The following is a 9731-nucleotide window of genomic DNA, read 5'->3' as shown; positions in this document are numbered from 1 at the left end:
TCCCCAGGACCTCGGGAGTCCAAGGGCAGCCCTCGGCGACCGCCCAGCGGGAGCAGCAGAATGCCACCGGTGCTCAGGAAGTCGGGTGGGGCTCCCAGGCACAGATGCAGGGGGAGGAGGGGGAGCCCCAAGGCAGCCCCGACTCCTGGCTGCGCAGCGGTCCTGACTCTCTGTTCCCAGCAGGGCCCGGTTGCTCTCCCCGGACCCCCATGGGCTGCAGGCCAGCCCCGGCCCAGCAGGCCTCCCCTCGGTTTCTCCTGCTGCCCCCAACCCGGGTCCCACACTCCCTCTAGAGGCTTCCCTTGTCCCGCTCAACGCCCCCAAAGCGGTCATCCCCTGCCTTGTGCCCCGGACGCCAGGAGGCCAGGGGGAGGCTGGAATGTGCCATGCCTGAGGTCACAGCCCGAGTTTGATTTGAGTTGGGTTGAGACGAGAGGAAAATGGCCAAGAACAACTCGCTCATTTACTTCATTTCCAGACTTGGCGGCTGCCGGGGCCAGGCTTCCAAACCAAGCTGGCTTTGGCCAGGACATCTGCAGCAGCGCCGGCCACAAGGCACATCTGGATCCGCTTAGGGAGTTAAGAGCCATAAAGTTCTCTTAAGAAATTAGTTCCTGGGGAGCCTGGGTCTCTCTGGGGACTGGGTGAGGGCCCCCCTTGGGCTAAGGACACCCGGAAAGCACCTCAGTGGGGACGGTGGACCTCTAGGTGTGCTTGGAGTCACAGTGTGCGCTCACGCACAAAACGGCTTGAGAGGGCAGGCAGGCCGAGCCCTGGCACTTCCTGCGGTGTGACCTTGGGCACCTCTCTTGACCTCTCTGAGCTGCTTGGCAAACCATCTCATCTCACCTCTCCTGGAAGAGAATGAACTCGGGAAAGGACCCAAAGTGCCATTTCCTAAGTTGCCACTGTGTGGTGGGGTCTAGTGAGTACTGGCCCACATACGAGGTGAATGAGCGAAGGAAACCGGGAATGAATGACCGAGACTCGGTTTCCTCATCTGTCAAATGGGGATGATAATCTCCACCACCCCCTCCCAAGGCTGTTCTGAGGACAGACGGGGAGAACAGCCTGAAGGCTCTGGCAGAGTATGGGCACACCCGTCCCTTAATGTTTAAGTCTGTCAACTGCAGACCTCACAGCCTGAGTCTTGGGAACCTGAACGCCCTGAGAAAACCTAACCCACGCAACTGCCCCTGCACCCACTCACATGAGGTCTGACACACGCATTTACTCTGACCAGGCAGGTGACGAGCGTGCAAACCGACACGCAGAGAACACAGGGTGACAGCCTTGAGAATGGCCTTGGCTGAGCCCCCCTCAGCCTGTCAGGCACAGGGCCAGGCTCATGCCCAACACCTCACCTCTCGGCAGCAGGTCTGGGAGCTCAGGGTCATTAGCCCCGTGACACGGGCTCAGAGCAGCGGGGTGACTCAGTGGAGGAAGCGGCCAGCACCGTCATTCATCAGCAATACTACCTCCAGCAATTCCTCTTGCCTCGACTTCCCCATCTGCACCAGGGGATGACAGGAGCACCTATTTCATCAGGCCGTTTCTCACCTGTGTAAAACGGCACCCACATAACTAAACAATCCCGAAAATGCTCAAAAACGTCTGGCGTATTTTAAGTGCTCAGCAAATGTTAACTCTTACTATTACTTCCACTGTCTGTCTAAACCTACAGCAAAATACATAAGCCACTGGTCCCCATTGTGTCCAGAGGGATGACCTGGAATCTTCTAAGCTGGAGATCGCCATTGTGGACGCACGTTCAAATCACCTGGGGAGTGTTTACAGATGGTGGTGTGTCCAGCAGTAACCAACCGCGTTTTGTGGGCACAATTAATCGGCATTTCTACGAGCAAGGATCATTTTTACATTATCATCAGCTTTCTAGAGTAGAGTCGTAAAATAGCTCCAAGACAATGAAAGGCAGAAAATAGCTCAGATGAGTGAGCGAGACAAGACGCCCAGGAATCTTTCCCCACCCATTTCAAAGTCATTTACAATATTTCTTGACAGACGTGATCTCAGAAATAGATGGATGTAGAATGTACTATCGTTGGAAAATTTAGAAACAATTCAAATGTCTGTCAAAGGAAACAATTCTGGTATATACGTGCAAGAGACTACTCTGCAGCTATTAAATTACATGATGTCATCATAAAAACCGATGCCTGGGCCCCACCGCACATCGCGTGGACCCCAGTCTCTGGGGGTGGGGCCCGGGCAATCAGCATAGTCTCCTAAAGTCCCGCAGGTTCTCAAGGGCAGCCCAGGATGGGAGCTGCTGCCTTGGACAGAAAAGGGAGGTCGTCGGGGGCTGCCTGCAGGCAGGAGGGGAGGGAAGAGGGTGTGCCTGGGCAGAGGGCATTCCCAGGAGGGGACAGAGGGATAAGGAAGCTGAGAGTGGAGCAAAGGCAGGCCGACCGCTGAGGAGCAGAAGGGAGGCTGAGTCCCACACTTTCTCCAGAAGCCACCTGGCATCCTCCAGCCCTGTCCAGAGCCTCCGAGGACTGGATCTGTCCAATATTTCCACCACTTAACAGTCTGCAAAAGGCTGATCAATGGTCCTTCACTAGCCGTTCTGTCTACACACCCCACAGGCTCACTCCTGCCTCCCCTCCAGCTCTACCTGGACCAAGGGGAAGGGAGACGGTTTTTACTGTGAGGGTTTCTATAACCGAGTCACCTTTCTCCACTAGGCTCAAGGTGAACTTGCACCCCCTCCAGGCCCTTAGGGAGGCAGGAGGCCGTGGCAATGGCAACCCCGAAACCTTGGCCCAGGCAGGGGCCGGCTGAGTGCCACCCAGCAGTTTCTGCTTCTGCACCTCATAGAACTTTTCCCCAGGCTGGCAAGTGCAGCTGCACAGCTGCCAAGGCTACTTCACCAAAACCGACTGCCACAAGGAAGGGGGACCAGCAGGGTCCACGAGGGAAGAATGGCTTCCACCAGGTGGGCCTCCAAGCTGATCTGGGGTGATGACGTCGAAACAAGACTGAAATTATTTTGACTTGTTTTCTTGCTTTCTGTAAAGCCACAGAGAAGGTTCCTGTTTTGTTCACCACCAAATCTCATGTCTAGAAGAAAACTGCACACAGGGTAGGTGTTCGACACACATTAACCAATTCTGTAACCTTGAAGTGATTATATACAGCATTGAGCTAAACTGGATGCTGCCTTACACGAGTCCCCTGGAAGTCAAACGCATAAGGAAAAATATAACGGGTGGGAAACATGAAACGCAGACAATTCTTTCTACAGTCGTTGGTTTGGAGAAAGATCGCCATTATTTGCCTGAAGAGATAATGTACTGCAGGAGAGGCTGAGAAATTCTAGAAGCAGAGCTTGTAAACCACTGTGTCATATAAATAGCAGAAGCCATATCAGACCGGTGGTGAGGCTAGCTGGAGGAGGGGACAGCGAGTGAAGTCCCCAAACAGGACAGCAGGTGAGGCTGGGCTCAATGCACCAAGGCCTTGATGGGCCAACCCTTCTCACACAACAGGGTGGGCAGTGGATGCAGGCGGCAGGGAGGGAGGGAGGGAGGCGTTGAGGCCTTTGAGAGCTGCCATGTTCTTGGATGCCTGCTCCAGCACAGCTCTCTTCTCCCTCAGGGTCAAAGCCAAAGTTCAAGCAAGGCCTTACACCGTCTGGCCCCTCCCTGACTCACTGACGTCAACTCCTACCACCCTCCTCAAGTTGACTGACTCTACTTCGACCACATTCATCTCCTTGCATTACTAGGAAATGCCAAGCTCCTACCCCAGGGCCTTTGTATGTGCTGAGATAACTGCATGGCTTGCTCCCTTACTTCCTTCAGGTATCTGCTAAAATGTCACCTCACCCAGATCTTCCCTGACCACCTTATTTAACATGCCACCACACACAGACCCCTCCTCACTCATGCCAGCACTCCCATCCTCCTTACCCTGCTGTATTTTTCTCCATAGCATTTATCAGCAGCTGACAAGATTCTCTATTTCCTTCTTCTTCCTACAGGGGCCCAGGGGCTCCGAGAGGGTCAGGACCTTGTCTGCTCTGCTCTGTGCCTTGAACAGCACCTGGCGCACAGCGGATACTCCAGCCACACCTGCCGGATGAAGGAGCGAGCGGGCGGGCGGGCGGGCGAGCAAGCTCTGCTCGTCCCATGACTCGCCTCATTTGGTTCCTCCTCACAGGTGACCCTGTGAGACGGGCACCGTCTCACCCCCATTTTACAGAAGAATGGGCTTGGCTTAGAATGTGGTGGAGCCTGGACACTCCCAGCTCCGGGGGCTCCAAAGCCCAGGCATGTCACTTCCCGCCGAAGTGGCTGATGTAGCGTGTGGGGCCTGCCCGATCCCATCGAGCCAAACACCCTCCTGTCTCGGAGACTGCTGGCACCTGCAGGACGCGGATACTCCCAGCTCTCCATCTTCCTGCCCAGAGGCTGCAGGACGGAGGCTCCTCCTCTCCTACCTCCAGGCCCCAGGCCAGCCCCACTCTCCCCTGCTGTGGAAGGCACAGCAACGGCCCCCAAGGACGTCCTTGCCCTAATCCCTGTGAATATGTTACTGTACATGGTAAATGGAACTTTGCAGATGCAGCTAAGCCAGGGATCTTGAGATGGGGATACTGTCCTGGATTACCTGGGTGGCCCCAATGTCATCACAAGGGTCCTTATAAGAGGGAGGCAGGAGGGTCAGAGTCAGAGAAGGACACGTGACAACAGAAGTAGAGGCTGGCCTGATACCGCCGTGAACCAAAAAATTCAAGCAGCCTCTAGAAACTGGAAAAGGCAGGAAACAAATTTTTCCCTAAAGCTTCTAGAAGGAATGCAAAACTTGGTTTTAGCCTGCATGAGACCCATTTTTGGACTTCTGACCTCCATAAGTGTATGAAAATAAATGCATTCTGTTTTAAGCCACCAAATTTGTGGTACTTTGTTACAGCAGCCAGGGGAAACCAACGCACCCCTGCACCCTCAGCTCAGGGGGTGCTGCCCTGGCCTCGGCGTGGTCTGACCTCATGCAGATGCTCCAGGGACTTCTTCTTTCACAATTATCCATCAGTGGCTGGGAGCTTGAACTGTGACGCCAGGCAGCCCGTTCAACTTCAGCCTCCACCTCTCACAAGCTGTGCAACCTTGGAAATGTTTCCCAACTTCTCTGTGCCACCTTCTCCTCATCTCTTACACAGGGCCAGTATCTCCTGCAAGTGCCGTGAATCCTGCAGAGAAATCTGGGCTGTGGAGAGTGGAAACTGTGCCCACCTTATCCACCACGTACCCCCAGAGTGCCTAACAGTGCCAGGCTATCAGGTCTAATATTTGTTGAATGAATGAATGAATGAGTGAGGCCCAAAGCATCAGAAGAACTCAGACACAAACCATGTGACATGGTGTTCCTGAAGGAAGCCAAGCCAGGCCCTGAAGGTCGCATGGCTTCTCCTGGGTCGACGCCGGTGGATATAACTGGGCAGAGGAAGCACTGATGGCCCAGGCCTTCCAGTGAAAATGCTGTGTCCAGCTTCAAGACTGGCCTCAGATCGCCACCGCACTGGCCAACCTGCCCTCTCCCTTCTTGGTTTGTTTTTTTTTTTTAAATTGATTGATTGATTGATTGATTGATTGCCGTGTTGGGCCTTCGTTGCTGCGCACAGGCTTTCTCTAGTTGTGGTGAGCAGGGGCTACTCTTCGTTGTGGTGTGCGGGCTTCTCACTGCAGTGGCTTCTCGTTGCGGAGCACGGGCTCTAGGCGCACGGGCTTCAGTAGTCGTGGCGCACGGGCTCTAGAGCGCAGACTCAGTAGTTGTGGCGCACGGGCTTAGCTGCTCCGCCGCATGTGGGATCTTCCCGGACCAGGGCTCGAACCCATGTCCCCTGCAATGGCAGGCGGATTCTTAACCACTGCGCCACCAGGGAAGCCCTCCCTCTCCCTTCTGCTTCAGGAGAGCCCCCCATCACGATGGCTGCATGGCGGCTGATGGGGCCCCACCTGTCTTTCCCCAGTAACGTATGAGCAAATCATGTCCCCTTTAGCGCCAGCTCATGGGGAAACATGTCATTATGACATCTCCCCTGCACGGGGCTCCTGTAGGGGTAAAATGAGAGAAGGCGAATGAAGTGTACAGTGCCTGGCATACACTTAGTGCTCCATAAATGCTAGTGCGTTTTTAGTGATTTTATCCCATAGCACACGTTTGAGAAACTATAGGTCCCCCTTTCGAAATCACATATAAATAGGACTAATTGCGGGGGGCGGGGACAGCAGAAAGGGTCGGGTCAGGGCTCTGGACTCACACAAAGATTTGAAGCTGTGCGAGCCTGGATCAATTGCTGAACCTCTCTGAACCTGTTTCCTTATCTATAAAGTGGAGATCACATGTAGCCCCAAAGAAGCGCTACAGCACAGTGAAATCATGCGCATCAGTCACTCTCACACTAGAATCACTTCAGGAGCTGTTTAAAAAAGCCCAGGACCCAGGCCTCCCCTGGACCAATGCACTCAGCATCCCCAGGTTATGAAGACCACCTGAGTGGCTGCACAGTACAACCAGGTCAGAGAAACACGGATGTTTGTATGCACCTGGCACATAGTAAGTGCTCAGGAAATTCAAGCTTTCCTCACTATTTCATCAACTGGCAAGGCTTTTCCTTCATTCATTCAACATACATTTGTAGAGCGCCTAGTACACGCCTCGCCTCGTAGATGCAAATTCACAGGTTTAAACCATGTGCTGGTTGCCAAGGGCTGGGGGTTGGGGGATGGGGAGTAAGTGTTAATGGGCACAGGGTTTCCTCTTGGGGTGAGGAAATATTTTGGAACTAGATCGAGGTGGCGGTCGCACAACACTGCGAATGCACTAAGTGCCGTCGAACTGTCCACTTCAAAATGGTTGGATTTTGTCAATCTCACCTCAATAGAAAAAAAAAATCACAATCCAGACACAAAAGGACGAATACTGTGATTCCACTTTTATGAGGTACCTGAAGTGGTCAAATTCAGAGGCAGAAAGTAGAATGATGGCTGTGTGGGGCTGGGAGGATGGGGAGTTAGTGTTTCACGGGTGCAGAGTTTCAGTTTGGGAAGAGAGAAAGTTCTGGAGACGGATGGTGATGACGGTTGCACAACAAGTGAATGTACTTAGCGCTGCACACTTAAAAATGGTGAAAATGGTAAAACTGCATCTTCTGTGTATTTTACCACAGTTTAAAAAGTCATAAGCTGACCTTCCAAGACATCACGATAAATAAACTTGCCGGGGCCCACCGGAGCGTCCCCAGCACACAACTCACTTCTGTCCGAGGCGACACCTTCCCAGCTTTTCCAGGCCAGCGACCTCGAGTACCAAACGCCCTCTTTACAAACAGGATGGAGACTGTGCATTTGTTTTCTCTACTGGGCAAAGCCAGATTAAGTAAAGAAAACAGAGGATCCCTCCCCTCCCCCCAGGAAAGACTCTGCCGGGTCAATAGCAGAACTAAAAGGGCCGGAGCACACTTTCACTTCCCGCTCCCCCCAGGCCCCGCGTCCGGATGTCCAGCCAAGCCCAGGCTTGGGGGCAGGTGCTGCCCTTCAGGCGGGTCTGGAGGGCCGGGCGTGCAGCCCAGGAAACAAGACACAGCGACGCCGCCTCCAGGAGGCAACTTCTGCAGCTGAGGCTGAGAGGGGCCGCCGGCCCGCACTGTGCACCGCTGGGCACGTCACTTCCCTGTCTCGCCCTCAACGTCCTCACCTGAGAGACAGGATTCAGGCAGGAAAGGCAAATGAGCCGCCTAGGGTTCTCAGGTGGCATTTGGGTTCCACGGGGCACCAGGATGGACCAGTGATGACCGCCATCAGCGGGCTGGGGGAGGGAGGTGACAACGCATGGTCCAGTCCTGGACGAGCTCCCCTAGACAGCAATTCCCATGAGGTCCCATGAACCTTCCTTCCAGATCTGGAACACACTCAGTGGCCTCCCTGACTGACACACGTCCCTTCAACTTCTGCTCGCATATGTCCTGTCTCAGGGAGCTCACTACCTCTTCTGGTAGCCTATTCTTGCACATACAGGAAGCCAAATCTCTGCCTTCAACCCTTTCTCAAGGAGCATAGTTCCAATCTCTGATACTGTAAAGAATAAGACAGTTCTTTGTTCTACTTTACACCCTTGATGAAGAAAACTTACTCCATATCCCGGCTCCTGTTAAAAGAGTTCCTTCCACTGTTCTACATGTGGGCAGGTTTCCCAAGGATGGCCTGTTTTAGAAACGCGAGGGTACATCTGTGCCCTGCTTACCATGTGTCTTCCTGACTACATTTCCTAGACTCCCCTGAAGCTAGGAATTGCTTTGTGACTCGGTCTGGCCAATAAGATGAAAGCAGAAGTCTCCTTAAAAAAGAAGTCCTTTCCCACTCTCCCTCCCACTCCCACTTCCTGCTATTACTGCTAACTGGAATGCAGATGCGACAGCAGAAACCTGAGCAGCTACTTGAACCACGAGGCAAGGTGCTAAGACCAGTGGGGCAGCAAGGCAGAAGAAGCACCTTGGGTCCGTGAAGAGCACAGACCAACCACACTAGTCCTAACATGATAGCCTATACCCTAGACTTTTACGTGAGAGAAAAATGCAAAACTTCGGTTTGTTTAACCTGCTGGGGTTCTTTAATATTTTATGAACCCTGAACCCAAATACAGGATAAATCAAGTCTTACTGCCAATGATTAAAGAGTCTGTCTGCCTTCACACAAGACAGAGCACCCTGCCATCTTCAGTGGGAGAGGAGGTAACCCCAGTCGCCAGGCCCTGGTGATTTCAACATACAGCCCCTACCATGCCCTAATATCTTCCCCTTAGGAATTCAGGGCCAACATTTCCAAGGTTGATGTGCTCCTGCCAAGTCAGTGGATGGACTGGTTTTACCAGTGGGTGATAATATAACTAGCCACCATTTAGCAAGCACGTACTATATGCTCCAGGTGCTCTGCCCAATTCTGCATGAATTATCTTAGCCCCACAAGATGGAAACAGCCATATCACAGGTGGAGTCCAAAGACGTCCAGCACGTTAGAGGTAAAACCGAGGACCCAACCCTCTTCACTGTCTCCTGAAGATTTTCAGGAGGTCCAACGGGCTGAACTTGGCTGCCGCTGGGAAGTGAGGACATGAGGAAGGGAGGGGTGGGGAGAGGGTGAGAAGGAGGAGAGGATGGGGTCAGCAGGAAAAGCCCTTCACTCCGCAAAGGGGGATGTTTGTAAAGAGTTCAGAGCTGAGAGAAAGGCAAGGGCTACAACCAGAGAGCAGAGAGGGGCACACATGGGAAAGTCAGGAGTCGCAGCTGGAATGGTGGATTTCTTACACCGGGTGTCATGTTCACATACTACTATACATACTGCTTTGGATGGCTAAAACTGTTCAGCATCTTAAAAGGCGAGGGAGAGGGCTTCCCTGGTGGCGCAGTGGTTGAGAGTCCGCCTGCCGATGCAGGGGACACGGGTTCGTGCCCCGGTCCGGGGGGATCCCACATGGCGCGGAGCGGCTGGGCCCGTGAGCCATGGCCGCTGAGCCTGCGCGTCCGGAGCCTGTGCTCCGCAACGGGAGAGGCCGCAACGGTGAGAGGCCCGCGTAGCACTAAAAAAAAAAAAAAAAAAAAAAAAAGGAGAGGGAGAATGTGCAGTTTATCTTATGTCAATTACACCTCAATAAAGAGGATTTTTTTTAATGTACCCAGGGCGGGGGCGGGGAGATGGGAAAGAGGGGAGGGA

General features: G+C 53.4%; 1 protein-coding gene across 5 annotated transcripts in view; it reads right to left on the bottom strand.

Annotated features, from left to right (window-relative positions):
- CMIP (c-Maf inducing protein) overlaps nucleotides 1–9731 on the bottom strand; it is a 237487-nt gene that overhangs the window by 199870 nt on the left and 27886 nt on the right. Inside the window, exon 1 of one of the 5 annotated variants that reach the window (XM_089903339.1) lies at nucleotides 1365–3912. The exons of the other annotated variants lie outside the window; for them this stretch is intronic. Within the exon in view, the coding sequence (XP_089759465.1) occupies nucleotides 1365–1397 (33 nt within the window). The 5' untranslated portion in view covers nucleotides 1398–3912. Of the gene's footprint in view, nucleotides 1–1364; nucleotides 3913–9731 lie in introns of those variants that run through there. 5 annotated transcript variants of the gene reach the window in all.

Source organism: Delphinapterus leucas, chromosome 20 (assembly GCF_059928025.1).
Source record: "Delphinapterus leucas isolate spDelLeu-1000000601 "Yukka" chromosome 20, BTC_Dleu_Yukka2, whole genome shotgun sequence".
Taxonomy (NCBI): domain Eukaryota; kingdom Metazoa; phylum Chordata; class Mammalia; order Artiodactyla; family Monodontidae; genus Delphinapterus; species Delphinapterus leucas.
Note: the sequence above shows the minus strand (reverse complement) of the source record. Positions and strands in the feature narration are given on the sequence as shown.